Source organism: Parasteatoda tepidariorum, chromosome 4, assembly GCF_982258835.1.
Source record: "Parasteatoda tepidariorum strain Cologne lab strain chromosome 4, Ptep-v5.0, whole genome shotgun sequence".
Taxonomy (NCBI): Eukaryota; Metazoa; Arthropoda; class Arachnida; order Araneae; family Theridiidae; genus Parasteatoda; species Parasteatoda tepidariorum.
The window spans coordinates 25,665,926-25,685,396 of NC_141758.1; the positions used below are offsets into that span (position 1 = coordinate 25,665,926).

At 28.0% G+C, this 19,471-nt stretch overlaps 1 protein-coding gene across 3 annotated transcripts; it reads right to left on the reverse strand.

The window, feature by feature from the left end:
• Window positions 1-83: 83 nt before the first annotated feature.
• On the reverse strand, window positions 84-19,466 carry trc (Serine/threonine-protein kinase tricornered). 3 transcript variants are annotated; one of them, XM_016065256.5, is made up of 12 exons: window positions 19,286-19,466; window positions 16,495-16,631; window positions 16,362-16,413; window positions 14,729-14,935; window positions 10,720-10,843; window positions 9,193-9,347; window positions 8,472-8,574; window positions 6,283-6,344; window positions 6,056-6,173; window positions 4,221-4,443; window positions 3,393-3,481; window positions 84-1,849 (listed from the first exon to the last, which is right to left on the reverse strand). In XM_016065256.5, the coding sequence occupies exons 2-12, from the start codon at window positions 16,626-16,628 to the stop codon at window positions 1,728-1,730; spliced, it is 1,389 nt and encodes a 462-aa protein (XP_015920742.1). In that variant the 5' UTR covers window positions 16,629-16,631; window positions 19,286-19,466; the 3' UTR covers window positions 84-1,727. The 3 variants fall into 3 exon arrangements, with proteins under 3 accessions (XP_015920742.1, XP_015920739.1, XP_015920741.1); XM_016065253.5 differs by having other exon boundaries at window positions 8,451-8,574; window positions 19,286-19,459; XM_016065255.5 differs by having other exon boundaries at window positions 8,451-8,574; window positions 19,290-19,414.
• Between the last annotated feature and the right edge of the window lie 5 nt (window positions 19,467-19,471).

Consider the following 19,471-nt stretch of genomic DNA (forward strand, 5'->3'; position numbering starts at 1 on the left):
AAAAATAGCAATAGATATAATTTACTAACTTAACTAATTAAATTAATCTATAAATTACTACATCAAGAGATACACACCATTGCTTCCTTCCACTAACAAAACATAAAACCTTTATTTACAGCTTACAACCAGACAGAAATAGCAAAACACTAACTTTCACAGATGGTCTGCAATTTGGCCTACTCCAGACTTGGAGGTACATCTTTCCCAGACCCAATACAAGCTATTCATTTATTAAGCAGCAAATATATAAGTAAATATACAAATCTACATTTACACAGTCATAAAAACATGACCTCACAGATCTTTATAATATTTTTCCCCTTCTTTACAATTCTTATTATTCTGTCTTCACAGATCTTTATAATAAACACAACCATTGCGGTGAGAGCATGAAAACTAACCACTTGTGCGATTCTACTAATGCTTTTATAATAGGAGGCAATCACCCAAAATAATTTTGGGCTGGTCTAATCAAAACTCACAGTTAGGGATGCCAATTTTTAGATATTTTTCTGTAGTTAAGAAGAAATTTTTTTTCCCTCCAACAGCTATTAAGTAAAATACATAATTTTAATGCAAACTATAAAACAATTATTTAAACTATAAACAATTATTCAGATATTTTTTTATGTAATAAGAAATATTGAAATAAATTCGAAGAAAAAGCATAATTTTAAAAAGAAAAACATACTTAAATGTAGTCGAAGTATTAACACTTAGCTATAGTAACCCTCCAGTGTTGTTAGTCTAGCTCTTTCCTAAATTTAAGTTGGCCACTTACTTAATCGCATAAAAAGAAGTTTTTTCCCATGTGATTTAATGGGAAAAATATGCACAGCACAGAAATTTTAATTTGACTTTGCTCCAGGTCGGGCCTATAAACTAGAACGATTGAAAATTTTATGTAATTATCAAGAGGAAAACATTTCTAATGTAATAGGAAGTTCAATTGGCTATTTAGTTTTATCAACTTGAAGTGAACTAAAATATAAAATGTGCTGACACCAGAACAGATATTTAAAGGAAAATACTAAAAAATCATTGACAGCAGAAGACTGATGCAATCAGATGAAACTTAAATATCATTCAGGAGTTTTATTTGAAACAAGCTAGAAATCATCCGGAAAAGTAATTGTCACTAAATATTTTTTATCTTTATTTATAATTATGTACACATACTACACAATATTTAGCAAAAGAGGCAAAGTAGACTTATACCATTTTAATATTTTAAAACAACTTCCAAGATCAAAGAAATCTATCTATAAATTCATGGGGATACGTCAAAGACCTCTTTAAAAAATAAAAATATTAAAAATAAAGAAAAAGATGAAATATTATGAAGCAAAACTAAGAAATTGAAATTCATTTTCACTAAAAATAAGTTTTTCTTTAAATAAGGTTTATTCAAAAGTCACAACTAACCTACATGTATTGAAATTTTCTAAAAACTATAAGCCTACAGTTAATGCATTCAAATCTGAAATAACTACAGAAAATAAGCATTGATTGGCATCCCTACAAAGAGCTATTTTCGCTTCACAAGTTTTCAAAAATACTTCATTTTATAATACACAGTCAGCCCACTATATATTTTCAAGCAATGCATTTTTTTTATTGGTGATAAAATTTCCCTGTTGGGGCCCTGAATAAGTGCAATTCATTTGAAAGACAAGGGTTCTCAAGTTCATAGACAATTGGTCTCTTCCTCAATGGCCAGTTCCTTATCGCTTGCTCTGTTTAACACCAATCTGGGTTAGGATACTTTCGAACCTGCGAAATGTATAATTAATGAAAACCCAGTCTTTGTACCCAGGATCACCTTCTTTGGGAGCAGGTGCAGATGCTAGAAGAAAAAAAAATTTCAAATTTAAAATCACTGATAAAAAAGAAAATTAACACATAAAAAATACCATTTATTCAAATTTGCCAACACTCATACAAACGACAAGTCTCTGACTACTAACAATAAAAATAATCAAGTCTGAAAATATTAAAAATAAATACCTATATGACAGTAATAAGTATTATATAAGTATAAGAGTTTTGCTTGTTCATACATTTGTTTTAAATAAAATTGGGAAAAAACTAATACAAAAATTTTTTTTATTTATTATATATGTTATTATATATATATATATATATATATATACAGGGTAGGTTCTGAAAGTAATGCGCATGAATTTATTGTGACGCGACTATCGATCGCAATGCACTCAGATTGGTCTAAAAGTGTGATGGGGGATTTGTCCTTCCAAGCGCGCCTGGTCTCGGATCGCTCCGAGCAGTAGGACGTGTCTTTGCGCGAAGTCCTTTTTTTGATCGAGTCACACCGTGATGGAGTGTTAGCTGGAATGCGATAAAGTTTTGTGTGCGGTTTGGAAAGAATGTGACGGAGACTCATCACATGCTTCAAGACGCCTTTAAGGTGAAATGCATTTCGAGATCTCAGTGTGGAAGGTGGCACAAGGCCTTCAAGGAGGGTCGGAAGAAGGTCACCAACGAGCCTCGCTCTGGACGCCCAACAACAGCCCGAACCAATGAAAACATCCAGCGTGTGCGTGAAGTTTTGAAGTCAGACCGTCGGTTAAGCATTCAGGCAATCGCTAACACCCTGAACTTGTCAAAATGTGTGGTACATGGGATTGTGACGAAGGATTTGCAAATGCGAAAAGTCGTGCTAAGCTTGTGCCGAAGGTGTTGACAGAGGAGCAGAAACTACCTGACCCAAAGTAAGACCCCCTTGGTGCCTCAGCCTCCCTATAGCCCTGACTTAAAGCCGTTGACTTTTTTTTTGTTCTCCCGACTGAAGGGCTGACTGTTGGTGGGGAACATACAAGCTCATGTTACAAGGTTCCTGAGAGGCATTTCTGTCGAGGAGTTCCAGGGTGCTTTCCAGGTGGGGCAGAATCGTCTCCGCAAGTGTGTTGATGCACAAGGGAACTATTTTGAAGAATTTTAACCATTTGTACCCATAGAATCAATAAATCTATTTTTCCCAGAAAATGCGCATTACTTTCAGAACGCACCCTGTATATATTTATATATATATATATATACATAGTTAGATAGATTTTAGGGGAGTTAAGAAAGTGATAGTAAATTTTATGTTTTAGCACTTTATTTCAAACTTCATAAATTTGATTTTTATCTATTTTGCTCACCACTACGAACAAACAACTTAAATATAGATGAAAAAAACCCTGAAGATCATAAAATGAATTGTTTAAGCGTAAGCAAAATTAAACTTATAAACATTCTTTCATGCTAATTATTTAAGCATAATTGACATCTATAATATTAAATGTTATTTGAAGTAGCAAACTTGGCGAGATTCAAATATTACATAAATATACAAACACGAATATTGAATATATAAAAAGACTTACGAATTTTGAGATCAACATCAGGAAATTCATCGAAATTAGATGTATCATCTATACTTTTAACATCAACTAGAATGGCTGCAGGTCTCTCTCTGAAAAAAGTAAAAAACTGTATTGAAACAAATGTTTTAAAATAAAAAAATATCAAGAAATCACATTCCACATGACTTGATTAAAATTTTAAACTCAATTTTCTGAAATTTGTTTTGTAGTCTTATCACAGAATTTTGAAACTTGTGCTGAGCCCAGTTTATACCCAAATCAATCTGAATTATTCTTTGTGTACTAATACGAGTGAGGGGAGGACACGAATTATGGGTTTCAAACTCTTTGCTAAATGAAAATCCATTTAAAGATCAAACAATTAGCTTAATACACAGAAACAACAATACAAGTGTTAATTTTAAAAACTTAAAGTTGAACAAGAAGTATAGGTATCAGAGAGAAATAATGTTTTTCATTTGTAGGTGCAAGTGAGGGAATGAGATTTTGTAAGTATAAAAAGTAATAAAAATTATTTATTTCAAATACTTAAAATATATAAGATTACGTAATAAAGAAATTTTCAAATTATTTATATTAATCTAATAAATAACTCAATCATTTATGTAAGAGAAAACTGAAATATTCATTTATATAATTTTAACCTATCAGCAGAGAATTACTTATTAACAATCAAACTTAATTACAAAGAGTGCAGTGTTAAATTTTATGTCATAAGAGGTGTAATAGCTAATGCAATTATATTATAGTTACATAACCAAACTTAGATTACTACATCATTAAAACAGAGAAGGCTTAAAGCTAAAAACTAATTTTAAAAAAAATTACCTAATATGTGCCCAATCAATTCCCTTGAAGAAAGAATGTTGTTTTATTTCTTCCACACCACTGTTGGCACCTATTCTTTTATCAGCCTCACAGCAAAACCTTTGAATGAGCTCTCTAGCTTCATTAGATATAGGAACTTCAGGAGGAAAAATGAGAGTCTCCCTCCAATTCATCACTTTTCTATAAGTTTCTTGAGGAGTTTCTGAACAAAATGGTGGATATCCTACAGAAGAGGGGGAAAAATTATCTACATGTAGATAAACTTTAGGAAAATAAACAAAAACATACTTAATACAACATTTGATTTAATACCTGCCAAACTCCACTTTTTAAAATGCAGAAGATTTATAACAGAACTATTGAGGAAATTATTAAAATGCAGAAGATTTTATGTTTTCTCATTATTATTTCTTTCTTTATTCAAAAAGTCATTAAAATAGTGATAGTATTTTAGTAATGGAATATAAATTTTTTTAACACAATAAGTTAAATCAAATCTGAAATAGATGAAAAATATCTTATAATTTGGTGCTATAAAATAATAAACATCTTATATTTTGCATTAATTTACAACCGACAACATCAATAAGGCAGAAGCACAACATAAATTCAAGATGTCACTGTCTGAAAAAGGCATAAAATCCTACATCTTAACATATATGCGTACACATATATTTTAAGATACACATGTTAAGATACACACATAATTATGAAAAGAAATTAAAATATTAATGCAAAAATAAAAAAGATTATAACATCCAAATGGAAAAATGTGCCTAGAAGCAAAGAAACCAAGAGGAATTATACAAATGAGACATTGAAGAAAAATTAGTAAAAAATTGGGAAAAACATGACAATCAAAGCTGACATCAGTTAACTGAAAAATTGACATATGACTGCCAGATACATGAGATAGATAAATGAGAAAGTTAATTGGATTCTTGTTATCCCAAGTGAGTTTTCTTTCTCATTTGTATCTAGCAGTCATACGTAAATTTTTCAGTAAATTGGATTCTTGTTATTCCAAGTAAGTTTTCTGTAATATTTTCCAATTATGATTGATGTTAAATGTTATACATTATGTTAACTCATAATTTAGAATAATAATAGGCATTTAATTCATCAAAGATAATTAAAAGATATTTTTAATTAATTTAAAAAGGGAGTTGTGAATAAAAATAAACTGAATATTTTACAACAAAAAAGTTTTAAACTGATTTCTATAGATGAGTATTCATTATGTATTAGTAATATTTATTTAAATATTCAAGTAAGAAAACATTTCATATCAATAGCGATTTATTAAGTAAATGTACTTTATTTTAGTGAATTTTCTAAAATTCACAAAAACCAGTAGAATTTTTATGAAACCAATAGACATGGAGAAACTGGCAAAATCCAGTAGAGTTGGTAGCTATGTATTTTATGTTTTTTAATACATAGTAATGTTGTCATAAATGTAAGAAAATTGCTTTCATTTGTAACAAAATCAATAAATAAATTTTATTTTTAAGAACATTATTATATTAAATAAAATGAAAAATAACTTTAAAAAACAGCATTCTGTTATACTTTCTTTTTAGTTCATCTTTTTTTAATCATTTTATTTGAAAATTAAATTCTGTTCTTGTAGTTTCTTTGTTCATACAATAAAGAAAATGTATATATTTAAAAATAAATTTTAAAAATTCATCAATGCAACTTTTTAACAAATTTAACTCAAAACTTTTATACCTGACTTGTTAATCAACTTAAAACATTGACTATTTTTCGGTTTTCTATACAAAAAGTACAATAACATACAATATAATGCAAATAACATACAACATACTAACCCATCAACATTTCATACATAATAACACCAAGCGACCACCAATCACATGAACTATTATAACCAGTCTGCATGAAAACTTCAGGAGCAATATAGTCAGGTGTTCCAACTGTTGAATAAGCCTATAACATTCCATTAATGAGTTTCATTTCATTGGATTTTTTTAATGAAAACACTAAAAAAAAAAAAATAAAAAAAAACACATAAAAAAAAAAAAAAAAACTTCATTACCAGCTGTCGCCTATTCTTTTTCCAACTTTCAGCTCTTCTCTTGGAATCCATAGGATTACTGGCTGTGTGAAACATAATTTACAACATTTTTACAAATCATTATATAAATAATTATAGACAAAAATAGGATAGACTGGAGACACTTAAAAAAAATTTATTAAAATGAGCAGAAAGAAAATTTAATAAGAATTTATTCTATTTATTTTTGAAAGAACTATCTATCTCTTCCTCTGCATAACTCATAAATTTAAGAAGCCACTCTAGCAACAACTATGCAAATATCTCAACAAAAATATTTATTTGATAAATAAGGGAATTAAGACTCACGATAAATCAAAACTTAACTGAAAATAATATAAAAGTTTATGTGTTACGATATCCTAAAACACTATCTGCAAAGACATGCAGAGTAATTGTACGTTTTATGAACTTATATTATTTTTAAAATATTTTTTACGCTTAACTTTTATAATTATGAAGAGTATAAGGTAGAACCAGCAGCACAGAAGTAACATATGATACATTTAGGATAGTTTTCGTGACTGATATATTAATTTTTCTCACCACGTTATTAGTTTAATAAACTTTGCTGTCCATCAAGTGACAAAATCCTTCTTAACAGTTTGTGTCAATAAAACAGATGAAGTGGTAGCAAGATGCATGTTTTATCACCCCATTATATTTACAGAAAATATAATGTATTCTTGTAAAAATAACATATTATTGTTTATTAAAACAAACTTGCTGTAAAATTTAAAAACTAAAATAGTTGCTAAAATAAGAAAATTTAACTTAAATTTTATCGTTATAGTTTAACACTCTTCAACAATTGACATAGTATTACTGTTTGGCAACAAATGTGTTAATATATCATCTGCAGTAATTAATTAGCATATTTGAGATCAACCCCACAAACTATTCAGTTTGAGTCCCATTACATGAAACTCCGGTCATTAGATCAAAATTATGAAGGAAGTTCCTTTCTTTTTTTTCCCTCTTGCATATTGAATATTGTTAATACATTTACATAAAATTTTATAAAAACTGTAACAATCAAAAGGAAACAAAATACAATAAAAAAGAAATGAATAAAAAATAATGAATAAATAAACAATCAAAATCAGGTTACATAGAAGTATAAGTTGAAAAGAAAAATGAAACATGCTAATAAAAAATTGGAATATATATCTATAATGTATTCGAAGAAACATTCTTGATTGCAATAAGTTCAATAAGAAAAATCAGTAACATTTAAAAATAGCATTCAGTTGAATTTGTGCAGCTGTGCATTGAGTGATTCAGAATTAATAAAGAAAATTGGATTAAAAAATGCAAAAATGTGAATAAAGTGTAGCAGTGAATTTGAATTTAGCTAGAAGTTTTAGAAATAAATTAGCTCTTAGAAATAAACTATTATTTTATCAAAAAATTAATACCTCCATCAGAATTTTATTTTAAAAAGTTACTCCGATGATTTTTTTTTTTAGTTTTTTAAATTTTGCTTTTTATTTATTTATTTTTTGTAAATTTAATTATTTTTTTGCATTTATTTAAATATTTTGGCCATCTCATATATGAAATTTAATTTTGCCTTTTTATATTTCTTTAATTACATCTTGCAATCTGTTTCTGCTCACATGCAGTCTTTTAGCAGTATCTTACTATACTTAATTTGCTAATGCAAGAGAAAATATTTCAAAAAATGTTGGTGCAAATCGTCTTGATGTAGAGAGTCTGGTGTACAAAACCAAGAAAATATTTCTGGAAACCTCAAGCTTAAAGAAAATACATTCAAACTTAAGGATAATACATTCTATATAAATTTATCTCAATATATCTTAATATATTTGAATATACAATAGAATGTAATTTTAAGGGGAAAATATTTCTTTTCATTGAATTGTAAAGAAATTTTTTAACTCGTTGTAAGTACATTTCTTGCTCTTTTTAAGAATCTCAAAATACAGACTATGTTTATGCATAACTAAGCAATATTATAGTATTTTATAATATTGGGATCATTTTAAAACAAAGTAATAACTTCTTCTAATGAACTAAAGTAAAACAACAAAATAGTAAGCACGCAAAATAAAAAAAAAATGCATGAAACAAAAAAGAAGATGAACTAAACTAATGAAAATCATAAAATAAAAATAAACAATAATTACCATTTCTGTCAAAATACATACTGAAATCGCTGGGCTTTGCCTGAGAAAGATCTCTGTAAAATTCCGTTCGATGAGACTTTTTCAGCCCAGTGCATAAACCAAAGTCAGACAACTTTATATGGCCCTAAAAAAGGATGACAATATATATCTTTATAAAAAAAAACTGCTTTTGAGCAGACTTTAAATATTAATTAAATAGAAATTATACTTTGTTGCTTCTCTCCTCATATAAAACACTTCTTCAATAAGTAGGATTGAACTGGACTAAATATACAGTTAACATAACATGACACATAAGTTGAAATTAACTAGACTTCTCCCATTATCAAAAGTATCCCATCCTTTCTCAATCATTCAAGGTGAATTTTACAAGTATTCACCTTTTTGTTTCTAAGAAAACCTAACATAGTCTAATCTTTTGTATGAAAATAAACTTAAAATAATCTTCATCTAGTTGCAAATAGTTATATTTTCTTTGTCATTCAAATGTAATTAAACACACCTGAAAAATTTGCCAAAGGAAACTTCAATCAAGCAAATTGTAATTGAAGCTCACCTGCTATGCATAAAGTAAAAGAAAACGCTACTCTTACTTTTTAAGATTATCATAATATCAACCTTTAAATTCACAAAAAGGTATACCTTATTATTTTACAGAAAATATGTAGAAAAAATATATGATAAGAAGATATGAAAAGAAATAGAGTTAAAAAAAAGGGGGGAGGATTATAATATAAAATACCTTTGCATCCAAAAGTAGGTTATCAGGCTTAATATCCCTATGTATAAAACCTAATTTGTGAATGGAGTCTATAGCTAAAGCTGTTTCAGCAATATAGAACTGTGTACAATCTTCAGAAAGTGTGTCTTTTTTCATCAGTAATGTCATTAAGTCACCTGAAAACAAAATAAAATAAGAATTCAAAAAATTTTCATTTTCTATACAATTAATGTAATAATAAAGACAAAAAATTCAAAACTTATACTTTAATATATATCTCCCATTTTTAATAGGCAATTTTTATAATGCATGCTTATTTTTAAATTATTTGTGGTAATTCAGCTAAATATTTTAATTTTTGTTATAAGTTACCTGTAATACAAACGTTTTTAAAATCTAAAGCAGAGTGTCAATCATTTGTCATTAAATATTTTCTCCCAATCTGAGATGTTAGTTCTAAATACAATGTCAAATCAATCGCTTTTCACACATATTTGTTGTTTAATTATGTATTGCTCCACCGTTGGGCTTTCTCTAAATTATTCCATGCTACAAGACTGCAGCAATTTCCTTTATCTTACAGACATTCAAGAGGCCTATCAATGTACAGAATTGACCGTCAGCCAAGTTGCAACAGAAAAAGTATTTTCAGAATTAAAATGCATTTATAATGATTTAAGATTAAATATGAAAAAGTTAATAATTTCATATATTTTTTAAGAATAAACAAATAAATTTATATCATCTATATGAGCTGCTTATTATGCTATTATTTTTGTTTCACTTTATAATAAAATTTTCAAATTAAAATTTGAAATTCAAGAGTAAGCATAAAAATATATTAAAATTGCCGGAGCTAGAGCTTTCTTTCCTGACAAAAGTTTTAAAAAGGCATACCTGCCAACGTTGGAGGAATAAAAAAATCAAGATTTTACTAGTGACACTTTTTAGGCTACGGGTAAAGTTTTGGTATATCTTTCATAATCATATAAGTCAAAAAGAGAAATTTTCAAAATTGGAAAAATTATAAGAATTTAACATACAGCGAAATAAAAAATATGTATATAAATCTTAATCTAAGGAAGATTTTTAAAACTATTATTAATAATTACTTTAGCCATTAACACTCAAAATACTGCAGCACTGGCAATAGAACCATCTGTTGAGTATATTTGCCATCCGAAGATATGTTATCAGCAAAAATAAATTTTTTTTTAAATCTCTTCAACAAATACGGAGAAATTTCAGAATATATGGGTAAACAGGAGATAGTTGTAAAATACAGGAGTCTTTGTTAAAAAAACAGGAGACAGGAAAAACAGGAGGCAGGTATGAAAAGGTATATCTAAATGGCTGAGAAAATTTTTACCTTGTTTCAAAAAGTAAAGAACAAGCTTTTTTAAGATTCATGATCTCATAAACTCAAATGTTCTACAATGATCTTGCTGATACCAAAACACTGATCAAATTATAAAACTAATCATTAAATTTAAAATAAATATCACCGAAATACCAATCAAAAACGTCTTTAACAGTAAATAAAATTACCTCCAGGCAAAAACTCCATAATTAAATATAAATTCATTGCATCCTGAAAACTGTAGTACATTTTAACAACCCATTGATGATCGGCTTCAACAAGAACATCTCTTTCGGCACGAACATGGGCAACCTAAAAAATTAAATAAAGTAAGTAAAAAAATACATAACATTTTAAGAATTAATATTTAATAGAGTATAGATTTGGGAGGCGCCTGCACCTGTTTTTTGAAATTTTTTTTAACACCAAATTCGGCAATAGAGAATAATAATCTGCTGTTAGTTAAACCATAGTCACCACAAAGATGTAATTAGAATTATGAGCTTGTATTGGAGACCTGACGTTTTAATAAGGTTCGCGACAGATTTGTAATATTGCACAGATCAGAAATAAGAAGAGATTGTACTTCTCTATTTTAAATAAGATTTTTTGAAATGTATTTAGGGCTTTTGGGGGATAGGGGGTGGTGAGTAAACTATAATAGTTTTCTGTAGAGTTTGATGCTGAAACTAAAATTTTGTTATGGCTAATAAGATTTTGTAAAATTTTTTGTTTCTGATGATGATTTAATCAACGAAGATGTCGTAAAATAGGCGATTTTCTATATTTGCGGATTGCTCTTAGGAATAATTATGTGCTTAACTTAAAGATTTCTGGAAATATATTACTATCTAGTAGCTGAGTTATTTTATGTTCATATTTCCGGAGATTTTATGTTGTTAATCCTACGCAGATCATTTAGAAATTTGTGGCCTAGGAGTATTCATTATTTTTTAATATCATAAACAATGTGTTTGTTACACAAAATTTATCAAAAATGGGTGTCGATTCTATACAAATCTGTTGCCTACGGGTAATGATTTGTTATAAACCAGCAGTATTTTTTAGCTAAATCTCAATGTTTAGTTAAATGGCGAAGTTTAAGGTTAAATGCCACTGTTTGGCATATATTTGCTTAGTACATCCTACACTGGTGTTTTTTTTTGTTTTTTTTTTTAAATAAGTGCCACTGCCGGGTATACCTTGAAGTGATATTTATTATTAAGGTCAAGTAACATAGTCCGCAAACCCTATGTTGATGCTTAAAACTGATGGTAATACAAGTCAATATCAAATTTCTCAGGGCAGCAATATTTGATTCCGTTTTAACCATCCGATGCAGATACATAACAAAACAGTGGCCTAGGGGCAAACATTTGTTATAGATCTACAATTATTAATAACATTTAGAGTAGAAAACAAACGAAATACAAGTGAACTTAGAATTGATTAGAGTTGTCGTCATGTGGCGAAAGCGGGGAGCGGATAAAAATGAGTCATAAGTGGTTGGTGAGGAGGAAGAAACCGAAAAACATCTAGTGCAGATGTCAGACAAATCTGTACAAAAAAAGGAAAGTAAAATAAATATCAAACAAAAAAATTGTCTAAACAAATATTTTTTCAAAAGTAAGGATTATTTTCTGGCAACAATAAAAGCATACCTTCTTAATAGAATAAATAAAGATATATGCATCTCCCTATAACATTAAATACCCCCGTCGGTATGTTCACCTTGTCCAGGTGGGTGGGCTTGAGTGCTTCAGCAACCCAGAGAGCTATGCCGGCGGTAGCGTAGCTACTGGTAGGATCTCCCATGCCGGACAGGTCTCCGTTGGGTAGGAGTCAGACTAAGAGAGATACCTAGGAGAAGGAAAACTCCGATCCAAACCCGTACCCAGCGCCTGTACTTCATGTTAGGAGCGGCTTGGGTGTCTAAGGAGCTAAAACAGTCTTTTACCTCCTAGTGCTCCAGTCTTCGAACAAACAGAAGCTGCAAATTACCTTACCATGAACCAGTTTACCTTCCCGCTCCTGTCAATAAAAAGGAATTCCTGCCCGACCATCTAAAGCAACTGGCTCTCGAAATTATTCACTCTATTCCAAAACAAGACGCAAAAATTTTAACTGACGGCAGCAAAATCGATAGTCATGCTGGTAGCCGAGTCTACATTGAGACTCCTGATGAAAAATTTTCTCTCTGCCAGCATAACCCAGACTTCTGCTCCGTGTTTAGAAGTGAACTTCTGGCTATCAACAGGAGTCTGGAATTTGTTATGCAAAATAACCTTTATTTTAAAGACCTTTGGATATTCTCTGATAGCCGCAGCTCCCTGCAACATCTCAACAAGCGGACCCAAATTGGCGACAAAACCAGTATTTCCATCGTAAACAACCTAAAACTCTTGTCTCTCCAACATAATATTCACCTGCAGTGGGTTCCTTCTCACATCGGTATCTATAGTAATGATTTAGCGGACAGCCTAGCTAAAGAAGGTTGCAGCCAACCACACTCTACCTCTTCTGATCTTACCTATCTTGAACTTTACTCCCTGGAGAAATCCCAGCTTCTCAGAGACTGGTTGATTCCCCCCACCCACTATTGGTACAAGGGAAATAAGCCTGGAGCTTCTTTGACCCTTCCCTTTGAAAGGAGAGTCTGCACAATTTCCCGCCTAGCTACCGGCCATCTTAAAGGTTTACTATTTTCTGAGGGAACTAAAATCTACCCCCTCTGCCCTAAATGCCATCTACACCGGGCTTCCGCCTATCACATCCTAAACTGTCTTGGTCTTCTCTGGGAAGACACTTACTCTACTCCTCTTTTGGTATTTGATTTTCTTCAGGTCAACTGGTTCATAGATCTGGTCTGACTTCGTCAGGCCAGAAGAGGACAAGCAACAACAACATTAAATACTCGTGATACAGAGTTCTAAATTTTAAAAATCCAAACTTGGGTCAATACCATATCATTGATAAAAATTTTTTGTTTGGAAAATTTCATAGAATTAGTCCACATTTTTCCTTTTACTAAAATTTAAATTTTCTTTAAGTATTGATCGATATCATAAAAATATGTTTTTGTTACTTTAAAAAAAAACTGAAATTTAACAGATTGAATATTATTTTTTTACTTGATTCATAAAATTATAAGTCACGAACATTATTCTAAAGATCAGGAATGAGATTGGGCAAAAGGCAAAAAAGCTGAATTTCCAAGTGAGTAAATTTTAAACATGTGGAAATGCTTAATAATGAATTTCAGACAATTTAAGATAATAAATACCTATGGGTTGACATAAAATTGTGCACTAATTTATTAATATTTGAATGATTGCATGGATACTTAATATTTAGCAAAAAGTAAAATGACCAATTGAAGAAATAATGCTAGAAATTAAATTTTTCTTCAGTTCACATGAAGGAGACACTTATTTCTTGAGAAACTGCCCGATTTAGCAAATTAAAACTACTGAGAACATACATTAACATTTCCTTTCTTTTAATGAATGCTGTTACATAATTTATGACAAATATATCAATAACATGACTTTTTAATTATTTAGAAAAGAAAAGAAATTTTTACAATTAGAATCACTATGTTCATATTACAACCTAATCTAGCTAGAGCTCTGTAAAACATGTCAATAACTGTGAAGTAGAAACATATAGTAACTCCTTAACATACAAAAATTGCTATTTAAGTTTGAAAAATTACATGATAATCAGCAACTGCTTAGATTTATTTTTCATCTGATAAGAATTTCACATTTTATAACATAAATAACAGCAACATTATTTTTTAAATTTTGGTGCTGTGTTAATTAACTCTTTTTCCAAAAAAAAATTTTAATCACTTATAAAGTGATTGATTTTGTTTAATATATCTTTTTTTTTAAATTTTTGTTTAATTTTCGATTGCTGCAAATGCTTTAAGCAATCTTTTCAACAAACAAACAAGAAAATCCAGTTTGGAAAAGTTTAATATATTCTTGTGGTAATAGCAAAACTGCCACAAACAGATTGGTAACTAATTTAGACGTCAGCTTTTTGATAAAAAGACTGACATTCGAGAGATAAAAGTGAAAAAAGAGGAAAAATTTCATCCCTGTAAAGATAAAAAAATAAAAGTCATATTTAATGAGATAAAAAATCAACCCAGCTATTTAAATGCTTAACTATTCAGTAAATAAGATATACCTGTTCTTTTTCTAACATGTCAGCTTTACGTAAAATTTTCATAGCATAGACATGCCCAGTGTCTTTTTTCTGAACCAATCTAACTTCACCAAATGCTCCTCTACCAATTACTTTCAATGGCTCAAAATCTTCCACTCCTAGCCTAGAACGTTTCAGTCTCAGAAATTCTGTCTCTTTTAAGGCATGCTGTGTTCTTTTCTCTTGTTTCTAGAATATATTTAAAAAAACTTGATCAAAGTTTGTTGATTTAAATCAAAAAATTTTTTTAAAAAGAAGTTTTAATGTATATTATTTTTAGAAGTTTGATTTTTCTTTTAAAAATATCATTGATTTTAAACTTTTTTTAAAGAGATAATAAAGAAATTAAAAAAAAACTTTATTATGAGATTAAGTTGTTTTTTTTTTAAATTTAATTCTTAAAGATTTTTGCAAACATATTGCCGAATTATTAAATTTCAATTAGTAATGCTGCTAGTAATGCTTAGTAATGTAACAAATTACAACACTTTTGAAAACATTTTTTTATAGATTTTTCAAAATGCAAACAAAAACAAAGTAAAACCTAAATGCAATTTTTTTAAATATGCCCGTAAAAAAGTTTTTTTTAAATATGGAACATTTTGCAAAAAACATAATTTGTACTCAAAATTTTAAGCATCAAGTTTTAAAACATTATCTTCAAATCTTATTTAATATTTTATTTACATTTCAGGCTCTCCAAACATACCCAATTATAAAAAGAAATCATTCTATGAGACCTAAAAAAATTGTTTTAAGATAAATTGACTTTTTTTATAGTGTGACATTTCTCTAATCATTTGCATTTTTCAGCAGATTCTTTTAGCAATCTGCTGAAAAATGCAAATGATACAATTTACTTTGTCCTTTCAAAGATTTTTATTTTGTTGTTTATTTTAGCCCATTTTGAATTCTTAAAAATTATACATTTCTATCCTATGTTCAATAATTTCAACTCTTGCATATAACAATTCCTAATGCAGTTACATAGTTTATATAATATAATTCCAATTATAATTATAAAATCAAACAAAATTAAGAAAGTATCATCTTCAAAAAAATCCAAAAAAAATATATATATATTAAAAATTTTAAAATTAAAAATTATAAAAAAAATTATTTTTAAAAAAAAAAAATTATAAACTTTGCTTTTAATTTAGAAAGATGGCATTTTAAAAAGACAAATAAAATATTTTCTTAATTACTGTTAAATAAAAGTGCAGTATTACAATGAAAACTAGGATAACATTTAATTAAAAAGTACTATAATTTTTTAAATTTAAATTTCATTTTTATTAACAAATATTTATGTGATAGTAATAAATATATTTATTGAGTAAACTTTGTAAGTGGCACACATTTGAATTAAAATTTGTAATAACATATATTAAGGTATATTTGGTTTTATGACTACACTTACTAAACAAAAAGCTTTTATTCATTACACATATAATATGCAAATAGAGTTAAAATAGACAGCCCTTAATTAAAAACGAATTAAAATTAACAATTATTACATAATTATTTAAAATTCTGCATCATTGATTTCGTACATTTTTTAATTGCAACTTATAACACACAAAACTGAATTTTAATAAAAAAATTTAAGTAATACTTGTTCCTCAGATAGTCCTTCCTCTTTCATAGTTTCTTCAAGTTTTTCATGTCTAAAATAATAAAAGAAAAAAAATAAGAACCATCTTCAAAATACAGCCTCTTAAAAAGATGAAAATAATAAATTACAGAACCTGGTTTTTCTTTCAATATGCTGTGCAATTAAATTGGAGTAGTAATTTTCAAGGTGAACTTTCGCTTTAATAGCCTTATCTAGCGTGTGACCACTAAATTGGATTTGTTCACCTTCTGTTGCAGCCATATCCATTGACTAAAAGATAAAATTTAAACATGAAATATTTTCTCAGTTTTACAAAATTACATAGTACATTATAATATATAATATCTTATTACTTATGTATAAGACAATATAAATGTACAACAGAATATTAGAAGAAATAAAACAGAAAATTCATATAGTTGATATATTGCAAGAAACTTTGCAGATTATTGTCAGGAAAGAGTTATTATAACAAAAGAATTATTATAATAAAAGAGTTAATATAACAAAAGGGTCATTATGAGAAAAGAATTATTATAACTAACGAGTAATTATAACTAAAGAGTAATTTAAATTAGAATTAAAAATTATTATAGCTAAAGATTATTATAACTTCAAAATTGGAAATATTAATTTTTTTACAACATTAAAATAAGTATGTTAACAGTATTGTCAGTAGTTTTGAATATGTATAATAAATAAAAGATTTTGAGAAATAAAAAGCCTGTAAATGTTAATGAAAAAAATAAAATTATCCTCGAAGGACAATAGTGAAATAAATATCCTTTCATTTCAATATAAAAAAAAGAGAAAAACAAATTAATTGGATTGAACTTTATGGATGTTTTAAATTAGGTATCTTATTTAAAGGCTCCCTAAGTGGAGCAAATTAACACAATTAAGAGTGTAATAAAAGCACGAAATAAACTATAAATATCCAGAATTCAGTCTCAAATTACCTTATGAGAATCAAACAAAAGTTTTAATAAGATGGAGCAACTTTCTCTTTAGGATATTTTTCAATTTTATAAATTTAGGTACTCTTTCTCTTCACTTTATTATATTGGGGATAAGAGTGGCAACTGGTGATTTTTTAAATAATATATTTTCTGGAATTGATATATTTTAATGGCTATTTCGGAAAATTAAAAATGTTTCCAGAACTATAAGCACAGGATTGCCACTCACAACTAGAAAAAAAATTACCTGTGTTTTTCCTGCACATATTATACACAATATATATTAAGAGGAAACACACATTTACAGTGCTCTTGTGAGCTATATTAGGATAACAATGCTAGTTTTAGTTGTTGTTAAAACTAAGGAACAGATCAACATAAAACAAACAATGCCATAATAAATGAAAAACATAATACAGATCATTATCATCATCAGATATTCCATAGATTGTGCTTTGAGAGGACTGAATTTTTTAAAAGACCAAAATAAAAAATAAGCTTCCCAGTTTATAAAGATGAATTCAAAATTTCCGCATTTTTTTCTGTTGTTTCAGATGATTTTTAAATTCCCTGTATTCTTCAGGTTTTCTCTTTTCTCCCTGTGGAGTTGCAACCTTGAAGCAAGACAAATCAAGGTTATATGCTTTAATAAGTACAAGAAATTATTGAAACCCTAATTTTGGGCACTTACTCAAAGCAGGAGTAAATACCGATTTACAAATACCAAACCCACATCTACAGTAGTGGTAATCTAAGAAATGAGATAAAAAAAACATCCAACCTAAAGAGTTAAATGATAATAGCATCACAGGCAAGGCTCTGCATTTTTTTTTTTTTTTTAAACTTTTGAAAGTTAAAAATCCATTTTGTGTCATGGCAATTGTAGTAGGCATAAAAGTTACCAATATGGAAATATTTCTGAATTTTATAATTGTAATAACCACGAATAAATCATGAATTAAGATTAAGTGATAAACAGTGTAAAATAATTTCTTCTAACTGACATTGTAGAACTACTTTAAAATGGTTTTGCTAATAAGATTAAGTGATAAACAGTGTAAAATAATTTCTTCTAACTGACATTGTAGAACTACTTTAAAATGGTTTTGTTAATAAATGCTGAATAATTATTAATTGCCACTATAATATATAAATTCTTGTGAGATACAATAAATCTTACAATAATAAATATAATTAAATTGTATAAAAATTTTTTTTATGAGAAACAAGGTAAAAATTTACACTAACGATAACAATCGTCAATGTAGTAAAGCCAGAAATATTCTCTAAAGTAATTATAAATAAAATTAGAGTAACACAATTAAAATTTGGTATTTTATGAATATAAAAATAGTAAAAAAATTGTGAGTTAATTGAGAAGTATTTAAAATCTTTAACAAAGCAATAAAAGTAAACTGATTTATACATAGCAAATAAAACAGGATGTTGAACACAATTATTAGAAAAACAAAGATAATTTTAGCATCAAATTTTGTCAAAAAAAGTTAAAATTTAATACTAAAATTATAAAATATTATCTTAATCTTCTCAAGCATCCGTTAAAAAAATAAAAAAACATCCAACAAAGTAATGTGACATTAATATTATACAAATTATCGACTTAAAAATAAATAATTTATTTACAGATATATTTTGTAACCATAAAAAGTAATACTACTGCAGACAGTCTTTCCCAGAATCAGAGATAAAGAATTCTATATTTAAAGTATACTTCATTTACTTAAAACATATGAAGTAGAAAAGAACTTTAGTGAAAAGAAAAGATCTTTATTGACTAACTAAAATATTACGACAGGCTGTTGTGCCTTCTAAAATAATGTAAAACTGCGACACAAGAAGAAAACAATAGGTCAATTAAATAACTCATCACTCCGTCAACACTGTACATTGGAATAACCATAACTATGCAACCGATGTAATCAAGATCTTATAAAAGCTACTTACATACTTAGCTAGAATGGAAAACACAGTAACTTTCTAAATAAGGCATACCACTTAAAAACTCTACGTTTACTAGAAAACAATAACCATACTTGAACTAGATAAATTTAAGGCTTAATGCCATTACCAGTATATAATAATGAAAACGGAACTTAATAAATAAAGGTCACTGAAATCTTGGTACATCGA